At 36.2% G+C, this 21,556-nt stretch overlaps 1 protein-coding gene across 1 annotated transcript in view; it reads right to left on the bottom strand.

Annotated features, from left to right (window-relative positions):
- The window catches only part of npr2 (natriuretic peptide receptor 2), a 111,981-nt gene that overhangs the window by 8,788 nt on the left and 81,637 nt on the right, over positions 1–21,556 (bottom strand). The window contains exons 14-19 of the mRNA XM_088910540.1: positions 16,222–16,377; positions 14,161–14,329; positions 7,357–7,503; positions 6,503–6,626; positions 5,462–5,530; positions 5,198–5,372 (exon numbers count right to left, since the gene is read on the bottom strand). Of these exons, the coding sequence (XP_088766666.1) occupies positions 5,198–5,372; positions 5,462–5,530; positions 6,503–6,626; positions 7,357–7,503; positions 14,161–14,329; positions 16,222–16,377 (840 nt within the window). The remainder of the gene's footprint in view (positions 1–5,197; positions 5,373–5,461; positions 5,531–6,502; positions 6,627–7,356; positions 7,504–14,160; positions 14,330–16,221; positions 16,378–21,556) is intronic.

Raw genomic sequence — 21,556 nt, 5'->3', positions numbered from 1 at the left:
CATTAGATGTTAGTGAAATGATTGCTTCATTTATTCTGTATCTCTACTGTGCATGTCTCAATCCACCTAATATGGAATATAAATATATAATTTTACAAGTTATGAATTTTACAATGAACGTATGCCCACCATCAAACACACAGACACAAACTTAATAACAATACAAAATGTATTTGCAAGAATAGTGACTACAAACATAAAAAAACGTACTTGCAAGATCACATTAATACACTGTTATATTAAAACTAACGCTCTATGAGCACTATACTGTGAGAGATGCTGCCCAGTAACTCCCTCTCCCAGAAGCTTCACGGGGCCAACGTCACGTAGCTAATTCACAGCTGGATACAATTTGATCTTGCCTCGTGAAACTGAAAATTACTAAAGTTATCCAGTTGGGTAACCTCACTGTGTTAAATAGTGCCCTGGTCCTCACTGAATCTTCACACTCCCAGTATAATAAAAAAAAAACCTGTGTTTCTAGGTGTGAAATATCTGTTGTAACTGTTAATACAATACCGAATACCATTGCGATTCTCTCACAATAAAATAATATGCAAACTATATTCACAATGTCTGATAATTGTACATATTACATTATATCAAATATTAATAATAACATTAATAATAAAGTAAATAAAGAAGTTCAATGAATGAACTTCCCAGCCATCTCCAGGATGCTCGGAAAGAGCTCGGGAGGGATTGTTTCGTGCTAGCCAGCTAGCGCATTATCACCTCGCAGTAGGAGGAAGTAAAATTGGGTGTGGGCTTTTATCTCGCCCTCCACCAATACACATTCCCAATAGTCACTGATGCAGCTTTAGCTAAGTAATTCCTGGTTTTAATCTGGTCTTTTAAATATGAAGACATAAAAGTCAATATGTCTTTATTTATTCATTTTATATATCACAGTACTTAAATATTCATTTTGCATTCACTATCTCATAGCAGTACGATACTGTATGGTTTTAAAGCCACTATAGTACAGTATTTGTGAAATATTTTTCATAACCAAAATTTTAAGTCAAATTGTTTGCTGATTACTTGTTACTGAAATTTGCATTAAGACAATGTATAGATTTTCTTAAAGTGGATGTAAACCTGAAAGAGGCACATCATGTTCACAACAAGCTATAATAAACTATTTTTATATATCTGGCTATGTACTGTAAAAGACAAAAGGAATGCTCTGACCAGGACATGAACCCCGTTCCTAAGAGCATCCTACCTTACAATCTATGGGCATTTCATTGTCCATTGCCACTATAAGAACAATAATATCTACAAGTGATATTTTTAACTGGCAAAATGTCTTTAGTTACACGATTCCATATTAATATTCCCTATAATATTCTCTATCATGGTATTAAATCTGTATTAAACCTTTTTTTTAAACAATAAAGGCATATTTCTTATTATGTATTCTTAGAAAGGGATAAAACATTATAGATTTTTATGAAGTATATAAACTTTATATAGTTAGAACAAGCACATCAAAACTTTTCCAAAATAACCACTGCAAGTTACAGAGTTAAAGACTTTGATACATAAAGTATGTATGAAGATGGTGAATTTATGAATACTTCAGGGAGTACTTTGGGTTTTTTTTATATATTTAGCTACCACTACCACCTACTGTATGTACATTAGGTATATATTATGTGTGAGACCGTATGGCTTTAAAGCCACTACAGTACAGTATGTGTGAAATATATTTTTCACTATTGAATTTAAATTTAAATTAACCTGATTACTCATTGCTGAAATTTACAATAAGGCACAATATAGATTATCTCAATGCGAATGTAAACCTGAAAGAAGAACAAGCCACAGTATAATAATAAACTATTTTTCATATATGAAAGTAAGTTATGTTGTTTTTGTACAATACCCCTACTTTCCCTTTTTAATTAATTTAATATTTAAAAACTGTAGTACACAGTTTAAAATTAATAAAAGCCTAATCAGTATACAACTGATAGTAGACAGTAGACTGTCCCTCAGCATTGACCGGGATTCAAAACCAGGTGTTTCCTGATGACAGCCCAAATGCTTCCACACATTAAGCTTTCACTGCTCCACCTGGCGGTTTTACAAACTAGTGCAGTCCGACAACTGAATATTTTTTAAAATGTGCAGTGCCTTGTGGAGTGTGTAGCGCAATGTACTGTATTATCCGGAGTGCATCTGTACTTCATTAAATAAAAAAACTGTTATGGGTATTAGGATCAATCTAACTAGCAAACATTAGATGTATGGCTGTTATTCAATAATGACAACAACAACCTTTATGTTATGCAGCACTTTCATGTGCTGTATCACAGCAGTTTATTATAAAATGATAAAACAATAGAAGCAGGTATACACAAGTGCAATAAAGTAAATAAAAATTAAAGGATAGAGTATAAAAGAGTTGTAAAACAAAATTTGAAAGTGCTGACTACAGCCTGTTGGTCTGCTGCCTGGTAGATCATTACAGTTCCTGTAAGTACGTCAAAAAAAACAATAGAAATCGCAGTGTCCTGAGAACTTGAATTGGATACAGAGAGAAAGCCAGAGTTCAAACAATGCAATGTGTAGGTGTGTAGGAAGTTAACAGTTGACTAATATAGTCAGGAGCCTTAAAAGTAAGCATCTGTATTTTGAATTTTATTTTGAATTCCACAGTGACCCAGTGCAAGGAAGCTAAAACAGGTGATATATGTTCATCCATCTTAATGTTTGTTAAGACTGTGCAGCTAAGCTCTTACAAATACTGCAAATTGCTAAGAACATATTTGGATACATCAATAAATAATGCCTTAGAACAGTGGTTCTCAAACTGTGGTATGCGTACCGGGAGTGGTACGCGGAGCGCCGCCAGCTGGTACGCCATATGACCCTGGAACTGTATTGTGTGCGCTGAAAAATCGAGACGGGTTTTCATATTTTCTATTTTAATAAAATTAGTTTGTGTCGAATACGCAGTCTACGTTCTACGATACAGTGTGCTAATACTTGAGTGGACACATAGCTACAATGTAATTCTATACCATTCTATAGGAATGTGTGCTACCAACGCAAATGACCAATTCTAATTAAAAAAAACATATCTCCAGCAAATAGAGAGGAATGTGTGTGATTTTGGAACAATGCCAATGCCCATGTTGTAAACACAGGAATGCATAGAAATGCATGCTAGGAACGCTGGTAATCAGGAAAGCGTGATAGATAACAGAAAAATATTTAGGAACTGTTCTAGATGAGCAGATGCTTTTCACTGCAATTAGATGAGTCTATAAATGTCGTTGATTTGGCCGATTCGCTCGTTTACGTTAGATATGAGTTTGAGGGTACTGTACGTCCCATGAGGACTTTCTGTTCTGTAAACCTCTACCAACAGGAACTACAGGAGAGCACATATTTCAGCTTCTGAATGAATTTATCGAAGAGAATGGCATTGACTGGATAAAATGTGTCAGAGTTTGTACAGACGGTGCTAGAGCAATGACAAGCCGACACAGTGGTGTAGTTGCATGAATTAGAGAGGTTGCTGCAGAAATGAATGGACGCATTACAACAACCACCGCGAGACCTGTGGCGTCAAGAAAATGCCTGACGATTTAAAATTTGTTAGACTCTGTTGTGAATTGTATCAAGGCTTGAAAAACGAATTCACATCTGCTCGACTAAACAGGTTCACCCCTCTCACTAAAATGGTGCTTTTCTATTGTTTATTTTTATTTGTTGTTGTTCCTGTTTTTTTTCTGTAAAGCGCTTTGAGAAGCCACCTTTAAAGGCACTATATCAAATACAGTTTATTTTTATAATATTTATTATATGTGTGTGAGTGTGTGTGCGCACACGCGCACTCATGTTGGTCATTGAGAATTTCTGGGGTTCCTATGAGAAGATGACTTGTAGGTGGTACTTGGATGCTTTGGTTGGATCAGGGGTGGTAATTGGTCCAAAAAGTTTGAGAACCACTGCCTTAGAATAGTCAAGTCTGGAACTGATGTAGATGAGCATTGGGTATTCTATTTTAAATTGGAATATGTATCATATAACAGATATGAACAGACTGAACACTGGTAATATAAGATACAAATTTACATCCCCAGGTCACACATGACTCCAAGATTCCTAATCTGAGTTCTTGGACTGATGTCAGGGCCATCAACAATCAATACACATGTTTTTTCAAACACATTTGCAGAGCTTATAAGGAGAGTCAACCAACATAATGTACATCTGTATTCAGATGTAAAAGGTTAGGTTCAATCCATTTCTTAAGATCATCAAGCAGTATGACCAAGAAGAGAGTGCTTGATTAACATGACATTCCATGCAAACACAGGTTTGGGTGTTATAATAAAAAAATGAAAACCTTATGCTATACATGTGAGTAATATGGTCCAATGGTAAACTGTAGACATTTCAAAGAAATTAAACAAGAACAGACTCTTGTGGGATGCCAGATGAAATGGGATGATTAACAGTATGAAAGGCAGAACTGAGATCCAGCAGAAAAAAAATACAAAAGTCATCAGTCATCAGCAGATCCCTAACAAATAATCTTCAAAAGGGCTGTTTCCATACAATGAATTGATTTGAAACCCTGACTGAAATGGCTCATACAATTTATTTGCAGCTAAGTGAGTTTATAATCAACCGCAAACCAGTCCATAACCTTTGCCAAAACGTGTCAGCTAGTTATTTATCATTACTGAGCAGGATGGAATCTAAATTCTGATTTTTTTATAGAGGAACAATAGGTGCAAGTTAAGGGCTGGGGGAACAGTTACAGACCTTAATGATTCATTAGTGGTGTGTACGATAATGGGTTAAAGAACACAGCAAGATTGTAGGATTCCAAGAACTAGTGTTAATTTTTGTGACCTTTACAGACAGCTGCTCAGGAGAGACTCCATGAAACAATGCAATGTGAGATTTGCTTAGCTTGAAAGCATGAGTTATTCTCTGACTCCAGAATCAAGCCATTTGTAATCATAATAATAATAATAATATTAACAATAATAATAATAAACTTTATTTTATATAGCGCCTTTAAAGGTGGCTTCTCAGAGTGTTGTTTAACATCAATACTGTATATGCAGATATTCTGCCAGCTGCCTCTTTCATAATGCACATCCAAAATTTCACAAATTCATGGGAGAAAATAATCAACGAGGTAAAAGTTAAAAAAATGACAAGTTACCTGTATGAATTCCTATCCTAAGTCGTAGCTGGTCATTAGGTCGGTGCCGTATTTTGAATGTTTTCACCTGTTCAAGTAATGCTAATGCCATTCCAGCTATTTCCCTTGCATGAAGTTTACCATTCCGTACAGGAAGGCCAGAAACCACCATGTATGCATCACCAATCGTTTCCACCTAAATGTATTAAAATGGAAACAACAATAATGGGTAAAAGACAGACATATTAACTCTTCACAAAAAACAAAAAGTTTTGCCAAACCCACCTTATAGACGTCAAAGTTGTCAATGATGGCATCAAAACAGGTGTACAGATCATTTAGCAGGGTTACAACCTACAGTAAGGGAAGAAGGAATGAGTAAACAAAAGCTTATATAAAATGACAGTAATACCACATAATATGCTGAATTATGTGTAATTATTAAGGAACTTCCAGTGTTGCAAAAGGTAGATATGCAAAGGAACAAGTAATAGGTTTATTCCATGCTGAAAAAAAGAAGAAAGAGAACACAACGTTTCGGCCGTGGAGCCTTCTTCAGGTGTAACACCTGAAGAAGGCTCCACGGCCGAAACGTTGTGTTCTCTTTCTTCTTTTTTTCAGCATGGAATAAACCTATTACTTGTTCCTTTGCAGCCTACGCATGCTGACGCAGCTACCAACCTGAACTAAAAGGTAGATATGTTTGTTTAAATAAATTTAACTAAACAACTGCCTTTGTTTTCATGTTTTTTTTCTGGATTTTGGTTAATTCATGCCATTGCAAGTAACTTTGCTACATTATTTCAGAAACAGATAATCATCTTAAATGCATGAATATACTATGATTTACAGTACAAGAAAATCTCCACATCACAGTAAGCTGGCAACTGGCTGAAACACAACAATTATCTGCATCCGGAGGAGAGGCACATCAAAGAGGGGTTACAAAAAGGCCATAGAACATTTTGCATTTGGGCACTGCCAGGAAGGAAACAAATGGGATAACATCTACACTATAACCACAGATGAGAATCGAAAGCATTTGGAAACTTATGGTGTGACACTACAAAACTTCATACTGATTCCAATTAAAATGGTCATTTTTGTTGCATGTAAATTTTATATTTACAGTATAGCCATTGGCACAAAACATGGCAATAAGCAAGTTAGTGAGATTATAATAAAACAACTAATTAGGAGACTAAATAGGGTATGAAATTAAGCAAGGTGACATAAAATAGGTTACCCTGTATTTTTAAACTATAATTTTTGTAGTATATAAAACAAGGAGACGTCCATGCTTTCAGAAACATAGAAAAGTTGTACCTGCAATGGTGTGCTTTCTGCCGACAATGAGGTGAAGCCAACAATATCACTGAAATAGATGGTCACACTGTCAAAAGCTTCTGCTTGGACGGTTTCACCTCGCTTGAGCTGTTCTGCCACGGAACTGCAATGGAGAAAAACAATTAAGATAAAAGCTAATAAGTCAAAGCTGCACCCCAGCAAATTTCAATATACTAGATAGTTGTCAAGCTGGCACAGCTTTCAAGAAGCATTGTAAAACTAAATTTCCAAATTCCTTAACAAATCAGTACAAAACGTCATATTTCAATGGCAATATGGTTTGGATTTCAAATATCATGTTTTTTCATCGATCCTTATGTCACTTTGAATGATAACAGACAGTTGAGCTTGTAGGTTTTTGAAAGGAAAACCAAACCCTACTAATTAGAAACAACTAGCATGAGAATCAGTCAAGAGGAAAGGGGAAAAAAAGAATTAATAGAGAACAATGGGTGAAGAGACCGCTTAAATATGAAATGATCATAATTCATATCCTAACTCAATATGCTATCTGTAGGCTTAATAAATCAGTTTTTTGTGAAGCTAATGCTTCTCACATTTATGCAATAAATACTTTATCCTTTGTTCCTGATCTTCCTTTATGCATTCTGAAAAACTAGAAACTATACCTTCATGAATTTCAGATATGAAATGATTAAAACAGACGTGAGAAACTATTTAATGACTACCAGTGTTTACATAATGGTGATATTATCAATGTAGTTAGTGGTATATGAGCAAATACACAGTATTGATCACTCATAAAGTCTGTAATGCTTTGGAAGTAACTGTGCTACAAGTACTACATGGACAGAAAAATCAATCTTTCTTACTGAGGCAAGATTTGATAGAGTAGATTCTCTGCTTTTCTTTTTTCTTCCAAGTAAGCTTGTGTTCTTTCCTCCACCAGCTTCTCAAGGTTATTGGCATATTGTTCCATTCGGGACAGCAAATTATTCAGAATACTTGTGCTGCCTTCTCTGAAAAAAAAAACCCAAATGCTTTTCAAATGTCTACTTAAATCAAATACTTATGCTTTGAAGAATAAATGCTACAAATGTATTTGTATGACATACTGTAAAATATGTTGGCTGATAATAGTAAAATTTAACTATATCAACATTAATACATCAAAATGTGTCACAGTGCCACAGTTTTGGAAGGAAACTTTGAGTGGAAAAAAAATCTTGTTTCACAACAGTGAATGAAATATATTATTGAAATGAAATGTGAATATAATAATAATAATAATAATAATAATAATAATAATAATAATAATACATTACTTATAATGTTATATTGTTTATGATATAATTACTAGTGATTGTTTTGTAACTTTTGGACCAAGTACACTCTGTGCTGCTTCATGACAGAGCAGAGGAAAATAGCTCTCACCATTTTACTGGAAAAACTACATATTAGTAAGATTACACCAGAGCAAAACAATTTTGGGGAAATTCGTTACAGTTTCTTTTGCTATATTTTGTATTGGTAAAATAAATAGAAGTACATCTGTTTCCGGTTTGCCAGATCTTTTGGGAAAAAAAGCAGTGAAGAAAACAACAGTGAGCTTGCATATTTAAAACAAATTATTCTTGGTAACAGAATCATTGGTACTGTAAAGAAAGGGGTGGAAAAATGGCACTGAGAAAAGCACAGAAAAGTGTGGAATGTGTTGTTTTCACTGTTGGAAGAATGACATGAGACTGCGTCCACACCAATGCTGCTTCTCATTAACGGAAAGAGTGCAATACCTGTTCAGCTAGAAGCAAATCACGAGCAAGTTACAGATTCAGAATGTTATGTGCTAGATGAAATAGCATTGCTGTTTATAGGGATGTAAACATGAATTACGCGGGGTACAAGTTAAACAGGAAGAAGTCATACAGTATAAGGTTTATAATTTCTGAAACAGTGTTTCTTTTGTAGCAGTTGAGTCCAGGCATGAATGAAATTCCTTTGACAGGTGCAGGTGCGATGGGCACAAGAATCTGACACTGTTTAAGGTGCAGGAAGGTGCAATTCAACATAACCTTACAGAACATGCCTAAGAACTCTACAGTACAAGAACAACACAAACACATTCCTGGCGAAAGTTCTAACTAACCGAACATCAGAAAATCAGAACAACTGGAAGTCCAAATTATAGGGAGAAGGGAAATTTAGGGAAGAGAATCTTCACTTAAAAGTAAAAACTTACACACAAACAAAAGACCCATTTGACTATCATATAGCATTAGATGTTTTACTAGCATTTAATTCGTGCACACATTAAAATATTACCAGCTGTAATAAGTGTACATTGCTCTGCTGAGTTAAAAGATAGTTCAGGTGGGTAGCTGCGTCAGCATGCGTAGGCTGCAAAGGAACAAGTAATAGGTTTATTCCATGCTGAAAAAAAGAAGAAAGAGAACACAACGTTTCGGCCGTGGAGCCTTCTTCAGGTATGAGAAAGACAGGGCAGACAACCTACACAAAATATTCGATTTTTCAAATTTTATGTTTGGCTCTGAGTCTATGATTTGATTTGCCCAAGTATTTTGGGAAAATTAAATGTCAGGTTGTTCCAAAAAAAATGTTTGATTTGAAACAAAAATAGGCCAAAAAATAAAACCAGACAAGATCTGGGTATACAATGTAACATCCTTCCTCTCTTTCCAAGTTAATCTGTTTCTTTTCATATGTTATTCATTTTTATATCTTAATACATTCAGTCAGTGTCATTCTAACCCTCTTTAATAAAAGAGCTTGAATGATATTAATCATAAAAGTAAAGAGATATAGCAAAGATATATGGAGTGCTCTTGTTGACCTGGTTTCTGTCAGGAGAACATGTGAAAAGATATTTAGTAAGGATTCTGTCTGTTACATTGTATCATTGGATTTTAATTTCTAAACTGAGGTTCCTCTGCCTTCTAATTAAGCCTTTGAAGCTTGCTATGTCTGACCTGTGACAATCCCTCCCATCACTGGGAAGAACCAAGAAAGCAGAATGAGGATAGAGAAGAGGGAATTCATTCAAAGAGCACAGAGCAACCAATTGTTAAAGCTATTTTCAAAATTGTCTCCTTGCCATTAATTGGAGGTGTTTGTTTATTACTTAATGAATAAGTGCTAACTAATTCACTTAGTAATATAATGATGTATGGAGTAAAGGAAGTGGTATGTTTGTGCTTTTTGTATGTATGTTTTGTTATTTGTAAAAAATATTTCCCTGCATAAATGATCTCCTTTCTTGAGTCAATACAAATCTCATCACAGCAGCATTTTTCAGATTTAGTAGATTGTTTTGTTGGACTTTTAACACATCTCAGCCCATACAACTGTCCTTTCACAAACATTTAGTTAATTCCAGTTCTCTGATACTAAAACACAAAAACAGACACAGCAAAAGTAGCTTAAAAGACAATATAATTAAAAAAAATAAGAGCTGCAAATATTCTATTTTATAGCAAAACTTTAACACCAAGCTTTTTATGACTAAGTCTGGTATTTATTGTTATTTAAATATATAGTTTTTAAAAGCATCTTTCATATAAAATAATCTTCATTAATTTACTGAAGATGGTGAGAAATAAATACATGAGATTCCCTATGTTAAAGTAAAAATCACTGACAATCTTGAAAGTGACAGACTCGCGTAACAGAGCATAATGGCCTTGTTGTTCTTCGTGAAAATGGGGGATGGTACAGCACCTAATTTTGGAATCTCTCTGTCATGGTTGTCAGCTCACAAATAACGCCTGACATGCCCTCAATGAACTTTCTGATTTATGGGAAACGATAACTGGTAAAATCTATTGGCATTTCCAAATGTTTCATTAGCATGCATGACAGAATATTTTCTCAGATTAGATTAAAAACCAAGACTGCTTTCTTAAATAGAATGGCCAGGTCAGTGGCTTTCAAAGCCTTTGACTTTAACACTCACACCTTGATCAGTATGATGGATTAATGTTTTTTCTCATCAACACAAAACAATAACCTTGTTGAAGTGACATTATTCGAGATACGATGGATCCCAAGTCAGATTTCTTAGCTCTTTTATTATTTAAATCATATTTGTCTTCGCAGTATGTGATTTTCATTTTTGGGCTACTTCATTTGTTTTACATTGGAAAGCCATTTTAATTTAATGACAACATTAAAAGTTGTGCTTCTTTTTCAATGGGGGGAGATGTATACCGAAATATATATTGTAATCCAAAACATAATGTCTCGTAATCTAAAACCTAAATTTTTATTTTCAATTTGACTTGATGATTTGCAGCTATCCTTTTTTAAAAGCTGTAATTTGTCCAAACTGAATTGTACCGACTACCAATCTGACCTGCTCACCTGTTTCTGTACTCATGCACTTCCTTAATGCGCACTACCATCCTACTTGTATATGCACACTATAATTATAGGTGACAGTGCTGAATATAAAGAAGCAATTTTTACATGTTTTAGCAAAGGTGGTAATAATTATGTTTGACTGGAGAAAATACTTTTATTTTTGCAGGAGACTGATATATGTTATAATACTTATTCATTAATGCTCTGGTTAAATTAGCTAGTGACCTGAGTATATTTTAATAATTACATGATAAATTAAATTTTAAGACAAACTGTTATGATGTGGCTTGCTGAAGAAGATAGCCGCACCTCACTGACAGACTGGGGAATCCCATTGCAAAGAGCCCGATGGGGCTCAGTGTAAGATGGAGGCCGGTGAAGATAGCTGAGGTGGTTTGAAGAATGAAGGCTGCCTGAGATCTAACCTCCTTTTGGAAATGCGCTTAGTTTCAGAGGAAACCAAGGGGTGAAAGATCTGTCCCTCCCAGGAATGACACATATTTAAAATGCTTTTCTCAGGTGGAGAAGTACTCAATATTGTGTAATGTGCAAAAGAGAAAGAGGGAGTCATCCCACACTTCTGGTTCCATAAGCAAGCATGTCAAGATTAACAGCCTGGCAACTCCCATTATGCTTGTGTCACAGGTCACAGTGGAAAGGTTGGTGATGAAGTACATCATGGAAGGTCTCAAACCACTAAGTGTTGTTCTAGTACCAATGTGTACAGACCTATTTGCCATAAGCAGCCTATTTATATAATCATTTCAAGACCTCCCATTTCTACTTAAATCTTAGAAACTGCCGAAAGCATGAAAACAGATTTGATTCAAGCTGTGGGTGAAGTGGAATGCACTGCCTACAACACAGACTGCTTGAAGCTAGAAGCTAGAAGATGCAGCTATATTGGAGTGATGGTTCACTGGATTGATCCTGACAGCCTGGAGAGACATTCTGCTGAATTGGCATGTAGGTATCTAAAAGTCACTTTGGTATTTTGGCTGGTGAATTAAATGACATCTGTTCAGAGTTACAAATATGGAAGAGATATTCATTAGGGCCACCATAGAACATTACTCCTTTAAAATATTTGGTGATGAAAACTGTTATTTGGTCTAGAACATCAAAGAACAAAACCAGGAACCAGAGGAATATGTTCATGAAGAAAGTGAAGTTGAATGCCAAGAAAATGCAGATTTTCTGAACATGGATAACAGCCTTGTGTACCAGGTACCATTGTGCTTGCCACCTCTGAAACATGGTGTTATCTGTAGATGTATTACAGGCTGAATCTAATTACAACTACAAAATGTTTTCTAGGTCTACTTTTGCCAAATCCCAAGCTCCGTGGATGTCACGGACGTCCAAAGGGACTAACCGTGGAGAGCAAGAGAGCGGATAAAGACCCATATGCGTAGCGGCGGGCTCGTTAGTGCAAAGAGTTCAGGAGTGCCATATAGAAACCTATGCCCTCAGGTAGCGGACGTGGGGCGACCTGGTGCTAGGCGGGTCTCAGGACATCCGAACGTCAATGCTGAGCGAGGGCAGAGTGCAAGACCCAGAAATATATAGCCCAAGGGAAAGAGAGGGACTGGAAGGACAGCAGGCAGGAAACTAAGGACAGGACAGAGAAGGAGCGCCCTCTGGCTGCAGTGGGCGTGACAGTGGAATAAAAGTATGCAGCTAAAAGTTCACCAGACAAGATAGAACTCTATGTTCATGGCTGTGGAAAGCTTTCTGTATGTACTGAAAGAAAAAGGACAGGGGGCCATCAGGAATGTGCATACAGCCTTCAAAATTAATATGTGAATAGCATTTCTTTGATAATAATGCATTTATAAACATTCCTTTACAATCTGCTGCTTAATCCAGCAGAGGTGGCTTTCGTGACTAAATATACAGTACTACTGCCATAGCCCCAGCAGGCATTAAATATTCTTCAAGGTAAGACCAACACACAGGTGGGATGTCTGCTGCCTACACTATAACAGTTGGATTCAAACCTTGAGAGGATCAAATTTTCCTCTGTGATCTGTAGCCCACTGCTAGATGTGCCTCAAGGGAACATTCAGAGGAATTTGGCAAAATTCTTGAGGACCCAGAGTTGAACTCAGCTGCCATCTTACTGCCAAAGTTCAATACTGCTTGGTCCAAGAATGATGCCATCATCAAACAAGATGAGGGAGTCTACTTTAGTACAGTCAATTGAAGCTGGCTCTTTCACTCTTGGGTTATGGTAATGACTGGAGTGATGCATCCTGAGCCAAAGGCTCTAATGAAAGTTAAGGTCATGTATCACACAGTGAAATCTCTAAAAGGGTCTCTATTGCTATGAGAAATTTATTTTTTTGGCTTTCAAAAACCTTTAATCATTAATTTACCTCAAACATGCATGATTTTGTCACCATTAAGTGAGAATTGTTTTTATAAATCACATGCATAAATATACAGGTGCAAGTGATTAAATTAGAAATTATATTTTCTGTCTTTTTACAAAACAGGATTTCTCAATTTTTAACATTTGATTCTAGAATCATTTCATGAATTGTTTTATTTATAAATAAAGGCTGAGATTATAATTGATTTCCTGATTTGAACATTTAAATATAACTATAAGTCTGGGAACAATCATAGTGCTGCTGATAAATTTATCTGGTGTGAAATTCAAGGTAACAGCAGATTTCCATAAATTAGAATTTAAGGACAGCTACTTACTGTATTTAGGATGGGGAATTAGACACTTACACAAGGAGTTGTGTGGGTTTCTAGAATGGGCTTCCCAGCCAATTAGATGGAGCCCAAACTCTGGGCCCTTTAATTAAGCTTGACTAAACTTTTTGATCAACTTACAGTAGCTACTAAACTACCAAACAGGCAAGATAAACCAAATTTTCTCCTCTCACTTGCAACCTTCTAATTGTCCAATTAGACTTTAGAAAAACACAGAAAACAGGAGTTATCAGCAAGTGCATTCATTTTTGGATATGTGTTATCCTTATATCAGTTAAGAAATTTTGCCTTTGCCTTTTACAATTTATTTTGAGCTGGTAAACTATTTCAAACTTTCAACTAGCAAAAATAGTAAAAAAAAAGTTTTTTTGTAAAGATGAAAATCATACTTCACCAAAGCAAGATTTCTTTAAAAAACAAAATGTATTCCGTTGAATAGTTTCGACTCGTGAAGCAGTTTAATTAGAATTTGAAGTTAGATAAGAATGATGAGTTAATCTCTAAAATCAATGCATTTGACTCGCTTTTAAACAACAACATTTGCCAGGAAATATATTGAGGATAAAACTTACTTGTTCAGTTTCATGATGAACATTTTGATATGGCTGAAATCAGGTCGATCTGCTGGATCTTCAGCCCAACATCCCTCCATAAGGATGGCCAATTCCTCACTGTGAAAATTAATGTCAGTGGTGGGTCGGAAGTACGGCTTCTGTCCATTCCTCACCTTTTGTACAATCTCTGAAATTAAGCAAAGGGTGAAAGTAAATAATTTACGTTACTGTATGGATTGTTTAGGAAAATGTATGGATGCAATCTCCTGGTAGCAAGCTATTTATAGAATTACATTTCTTGTATGCTCGTCATTTGTTTGCCACAGTAATCATGTCTGTCAGAAAGATTAACTTCACCCGCATCAAGATGACAGATTTGACACAGGCATTGTGAATGGCTTGTGCTCACTGTCATTGCATCAATATAATTTGATTTCATAATTCAAAAACAGCATAACGCCCTTTGACCTCTCTAGACACTTTGGATTGGATGTATTGATGTCTGGTGCATCAGAAGATGACACAGCAGGGGAAGCTTTCCACTGTACATCTTTCTGCAGCTTTCACAACTGCGAAGTAAGTGTGGATAAAAACCTCATCTCCATTTCATGAACACGATGACTGAGGGATGCATGACATTAATATGCAAATACAGGCAAAATTCACATAAATCGCAGTACTCTAATTTGCTGGATGAAGGGATAGTCACAATCCTTCAAGTTGATTGCAATACTCCACAGCTTCATAAGATCAAAATCAAAACAAAACTGACATTTAATTACAAGACTCTGTTTTTCATGTAAATGCAATGTACTGACCTACATAAATAGAGGTTTTAGCATCCTAAGTACAATGCTTACTATGATATCAATTTATTAAAGTAAATTCTATCAATTACTAATACCACTCTTTATAATATGGTCTGAACCATAGTAAATCTTAGTGATATTGATACCATTATTGTGCCAAGATATTACCTGAGATCATGTAAAACTGTTAACAGTTGCCAATGATTATACGATGATATATTTGTGCCATTCCACAACATTATAAAGATCATCACAGCACCACATTTACTGTTTCTGTTTCAATAACATTCCCAGCCATATATTAGATGCAGATTAGATTAATTTAAATGTAAAAATATAAATAACAATTGCATGGACTTAATTTAACTGAGAAAAAGGTGGTTAAAGTAACATACTTGATGAAAAAAACTAGGTAAATTATCAAAAACGTATATTTAGGGTATAGTGTCATTTCAAAACAAAAGATGTGGCCACATATGGTAATCATTAGTTATTACAATTTGAACTTGCAGTAAAAGATATTACTGCTAGTGTTGTTGATGTTGTTATGGCAATGGATACAATTTTCTCGAGAAGATGTTTGTTTCTCATTATTTTTAAGCAGATGTTCAGAAGCAATTAAGTTACTTCAGCTAATTTTCTATAGTCATTAGGGTGGCTTAAGAAAGTGTAAGGTATACCAGGCCAACATCACTCCAAACATAAAATTAAGGTTTGATGAGAACAGTTTTATTATAGAGGTGCATCCAAAATAAACAAAACAAACAACACAGCCAAAACAATATCAATAAAAATATTTTTTTAAGCTTTGCAGAACGGAATGGAATCATTTTAAGGTAGGCAGCAGCCTAAAAACACATTATGTAATGAATTATTGGTTTAATATCCCTTAGGATTTTTAATTATTCTAAACTTCTGTGTTTTCCTTTTTTCAATTACATGTGTGTGGTAACAAAAGTGATAATTAAAGATAATGAAACTAGGCAACAACGATAATCTGATCGCTTCGATAGGCAGGATGAAAACATCCCCCCATCTAAATAAATGTCTAAATAAATCCAGACCTAAACCCCTGCCATTCACTTCCCAGAAGAGTACTAAAATTAAAATCAAATCCTGATTCTTTCCTCCTATTTATTACATAGGATTTTCTAGAAGTTTTCAATTTAATAACAGAAAAGGCTTTTTACAAGTTACTGGTTTTATAGATGTGAAATTTTCAAATCACTGTATAATGAACTGTACCACATTTGCACTTTGTATCTGTTACCTTTTGGGCTAAGATCCATTCCTTCGATATAAAAGGGGCCATTTCTAAGAGCAATCTCCTGAAGGATAATCCCAAAGCTGTATACATCTCCTTTCTGTGTCCCTTGAGGAGGAACTCTTTCATATCTCAACAACTCTGGGGCAGTCCACAGCTTTTCTGAAAGATACAAAGATACATACAAGCATGGACATTGAAATCTGTGTTTTCCAGATATCACTACAACTAAAAAAAGGCTGTAAACAAAGGGGTCTGTCATGGAATTGTTAGATATTGTGCAAAAGAGGTTCCCCTTTAAATTATACAAGCATTAATCCGGTCTTCTTGAACCCTTCAAGGCAGTACGTTTCTGGTTAGCTGACTAACTACACCAAACAGTAGCAGCTCATTTCATAGGATTTGTAATTTGAGCTGTTCAAATGAGTCCATTCATATCCAAAGCATGTCACTTGCAGCTTTCAACACAATTTTCCTGTTTCACTTTAATTTTTTATTAATAACAAGAAAACAATTACTGTATAAAGTGAAAATGAATGAAGACTACAGCAATCAGAATTAATAATGGATACATGTAACAGGTCATCTGGATGTGGGAGGTTGATGGGGATTTTGGACATTTTAGATAGTTGCTTAGGGACACCCCAGAGAAAAGTAAAAGGGTTTGATATAGCAGAAGGTAGATAGAAGGATTGAATCAGCCTAATAGTGATAAATCCATCTATCAAAATTTAAGAAGGTAAAGAAGACAAACACGAAGAAGAAGAAGACTTTAACTGTTGCTGTGTGAGGGGTGCAAAAATCTCTTGTTTGAGAAGGGTACCTGGCTAAACAGGATCAGATGGCACAACAGAATAAAGTAACTGAAAACAATGGGAAACATAAAGAATCAATGGGAGAATATACTTGCTTCATTTTAATAGGTAAAGCCCAAAAACCTATTTTGCTCTTGAGAATTCTCATGCCTCGAAATATGATATGAATCTCTTAAAGCAAGAGACTCTGACTAGAATGAGTGTTTCAAGTCATGTAAGGGCACAATATTTTCATGCCTGGTGATACTGTATCAGTCTGAGGTGCCAGTCTGCAGTCTGCAGATATTTCATGTTATTAATATAGCCAGGAAATGGTTTCAGCATGAAGTATCTTTCATTACTTCAGCAATGAGAGTTGTGAAGTTGATGGTTGTATACATGTACCTCTGGAACCTACCCCCTGATTTCAGACATACTGTAGGGCAAAGTGCACCCTAAACACTAAATTAATTTATTACTATTGGAGAGACACACTGTAGCTGCAAAGGAACTAGCCTGGGAAACAGATCTATTTGATTACAGAGGGGATAAGGTTAAAGTGACCTCTACACAAGCATGAAAATAATTTTTACAGTTTCCAGAATGGTAAATGGGACAAGATATTTTTTAAATCAGAATCTGCTTATTCAAAAGCTACTGTTTTGAAATTGGGAACTGTTTCTAAGGCTAGGAATCACTTTTGTCCATGGAGATATGAGGTACTATGCCTTTGCTACAGTGGGTAGGTAGGTCCCTTTTTTAGGCCATAAAAGCCCATGGGGAATGGGGGGCAAGGGCCAACACTGGAGGTGGAGGCGACGTGGTCAGCATCACACCGGCCTATTACCCCTGGTACTCATTTGGAAAGCAGGCTGAGTGGACCTGGGAGCTGTCTGGAAGGAATTAGAGCAAGCTACATCGCTTTCCCCTACCTGGGATTGATCCCAGGACCTTCCAGTTAGGAGTTAGACGCCCTTGCCATCTGAGCTACCACACCACCCTTTGCTACCAGGTCCGATGGTTAACCTGTGCATTAACCATCGGATGTAGTTTATACAAGTGTCTGTAGTATCTAAGCTGTCACATTCCATGGTCATCGACAGGGTTTTTCTGGACTCCTCAGAATTGCTAAAGAAGAAAGTTCCCACGGGGGAGGAAATAGTTCAGTATCTTTTTTCTAAAGAACTGTTTTGACTACCTAGCAATAGGGAAAGGAAAACTAAAAGACAATGAGGGAAAGAAAAGGTTGGAGGGAAACACTTAATTTCAGGTGTTTTTGAACCTTTAAAATTGAGAACCAAATGGAAAATAATAAGGGAACAGAGGGAAACACTACCCTAGTAGAGGAGAAAGAAACATCTACACAACCTCAGGACGCAAATTCTAAAAGTGACCTAAAAAAATGTGAATTGTGCCTCTCTGAGGGATTTTGGAGATAAAAGAAAATTAATTGATTAATGCCAGTTAAAGGGAAGAACTAAAGGGATCATATGAAGTTGTCTGGTAAATTATAAAATACATTAACCTGATCAAAAAAAGAAATATCAGATCATGGTAACATAGAAAGAATGAGAACATGAGCCAAATATTAGCGACACAAAGCATGTTTTGTTTGTGTGCAAAACAAACAGTGTACTCCATCTAGGTCGCACCCAAACTTATGAAAGAACAAAAGAGGAATTAGTGGCTCAGGACTAGACAGAGGGAGCTACTGATAAGCAGGAATGTGACAGTTTAGTCTCCTATCCAGTCAGACTCATGATATTGTGGCACCTCCTAGTAATTCATGAAAACTGTAGACATGAAGCTCCTTGCATTTACACTACAATCCCTATACCAAAAAGAAAATGTAATTTAATGGAAATGGAGAAGATGAAAGATAGCCTCGTCCACAGACCAAAAAGAGTTGTCATTTTTAGTCCTTCTCGACTTTTTCAGTGCTTCATTCCCAGGGTTGGAAAGCTCACAGACCTTACCATACACTCTGCACTAAAACTACACTAGTGGACTCCTGAGGAGAAAAAATGCTTTTTTTAGGATTTGACTAAGCTTCTGTGTGAAGATTCAATACTCAAAGAACAAGACTTCTTGATAAGGTTCCAACTATAAACAAACCCATCCAAGATATGTCTCGAGGCTGTGTTTCTCAGGTCTCAGGTTTTCACAAAGAAGAATACTGGTTCTCATACTGGTTTTGAGCCATAAACCACATATGCTGTGGATGAAAGGGTGTTTAGAAGTAAAATAGGCAGTAGAGGCTCTGAAATTTAATTTAATGGGTCAGGAGGTCATATTAGTTACAGGTTGTGCTACTCTGATCCGAATGAGGTTTAACAATGAACAAAAAGATTTGCGTGACACGTTGGGACCTAGCTCTTCAACTGTTCCATTTTACAATCCAAACACAGTGCAGGGTCTCAACATGGTAAGGATCTGTCCAGGGCACATTGTCTTGTGGAGGCAGTAGTCCTTTTCATAGGATTAATCTAGGGATGGATCTGTAACAAAAAAGCTTAATCTAGGAATGTCAATATGGATTTAGGCTTCTGCAGCAGAGACAGGGTTGAGTCACCAGGGTGCAGTGTCACCCCATGTAGACATTTGCATTTCTTGCATTTTCAAGAGAAAATCAACGAATTGGTTGCACATGGATTCACCAGTTATCTATAAAACCAATGCCTGAAGCAGTCCGAGGCTGTCTCTTGCAAGACCTCCACAGTTGTTTAGGAACAGTGAGAAATAAAGAAGAAGCCTATAAAAGGTTAAAGCTTTTAGGAAAAGCCTTTTTGTGACAACTTGCTCCAGTAGAACATATAAGAGGTTACAACTGGTTAACATTGGAAACAGCCTCGGTCACTTTCTGGGTAGGGCTGCCGGTAAATAAGGAGACAGTTAATGAGTGTACCCGACCAACGGGAATTGACCAAATTTCTTAGCTGGGGTTATTGTCACTACTCCAGAGAGGGAGATATACTTTATATATTGAGTTCTATGTGCTAGATGCCCTGCCATGCTATCCTAAAAAGGAGTTCTTTCACATCTAGTGGCAGTGGTGGGATGGAGCTCATATGTTTATTCGGGATTGGATGTGTTTACTGCTGGAGGCAGCGATAATGGCACTGATACAGGTGGTTGCAGTGCAGCAGGAAAATAATAAGAACCAATAAAATGCTATAAAGGCTCAGGTGGAAGCTACTAGGGTCTTCAAGCAGTTACCTCTGATTTTGGGAGCAAGGATCTGGATTATAACGGAGTACATCTGGCAGACATGCTACCGCAAATTATTTTGGGAAGATACAGATGCAGCCATTCAAAGTGCGCGTCACAGACACGTACCGCAGGTGACGTCGCTCAGTATGACGCAAGATGACGCGTGGCACCGCAGTACGTGATTGGTTGACCGACAGGGGCACTCGTGGTCCGTTGGTCTGTCGTAGAAAGACTTACAGTAAAAACGTCTTTGCTGTGCCCGTTGTAGATATTGAATTTTACCACTGAAGGGAAATCTTAGTAGCTGAGCATAAAAAGAATAGGAGCATACTGTAACGCGTGTGAAGGCCATAAACGATATTAATTTTGGAACATAAACATACAGTATATACTGTAGCTGGTCTTGGTACTTTAGAGAAAAAAATACACACCAGTATTCCATTTCTCCCTAAACATTTTAAGCTTTGAAGTCTTTAACTAACATGATACCGGAGTCAACAAGCATACTTTTAGAATTTGATTAAAAGGGAATATAATATGGAATCGCGTATCTAAAGAATTTAATAACGGTATTCGTGTACTGCGACAGGGCTGTGTAGGGCTTTTTCGCCTGCCTGTTCATGCGAGCTGTCTTCTAGCCGACTGGTCTAGGTGCGTGACTAGCAACTGGGAGGTTGTGTGATCGAATCCAGCTGGTGCCGGACTTTTCTTTTAACAAACATTTCTTCGAAAAAATAGAATAGCGATATTATGGACAATAAATTGACTTTTATATTTCAAAATATCGCAACATGAACGATATTTGCGATATTTTGAACATATCTTCCCTTCTGACAGCGGTTCCTCCTTCTATTGTGTGTGTGTGTGCAACAGAGTAAATTTTTATAGAGAAATGGAGGCTGGACAGTATGCGTTACAATATAAACATTTATATTGATTTAAATCGTGTTCTGATTTAAATCGCAAACGCGTGTTTAATTATGTGTTTTTTAATCATAATCAGGCTAATGCATTTCTACATTTTCTGTATGAACCAGCTTAGAGGTTCATACAGAAAGACAGCTTGTGTTTAAATTGAGTGTAAGGTAATTTATGCTTCTAAAGTCATGGTCAGCATTTATTATTGTACTGTGCTGTAAACTTTTTCTGTGCCTAGTCACATTATTTTATAGCGTTTTTATTGCGTTATTAAATCCGGTGGCGCTGTGTGTTAGAGTAGTTTCCTGACTCCCTTGTCACATGGTCTGTGATTGAATCCCATAGAACTATGACTTTATTTTTTAACAAACATTTCTTTGAAAAAATGAAACGTTTCCCTTGGTCAGAGATTAAATAAA

This window comes from Atractosteus spatula, chromosome 3 (genome assembly GCF_055471065.1).
Source record: "Atractosteus spatula isolate fAtrSpa1 chromosome 3, fAtrSpa1.hap1, whole genome shotgun sequence".
Classification (NCBI taxonomy): Eukaryota; Metazoa; Chordata; class Actinopteri; order Semionotiformes; family Lepisosteidae; genus Atractosteus; species Atractosteus spatula.
Note: the sequence above shows the minus strand (reverse complement) of the source record. Positions and strands in the feature narration are given on the sequence as shown.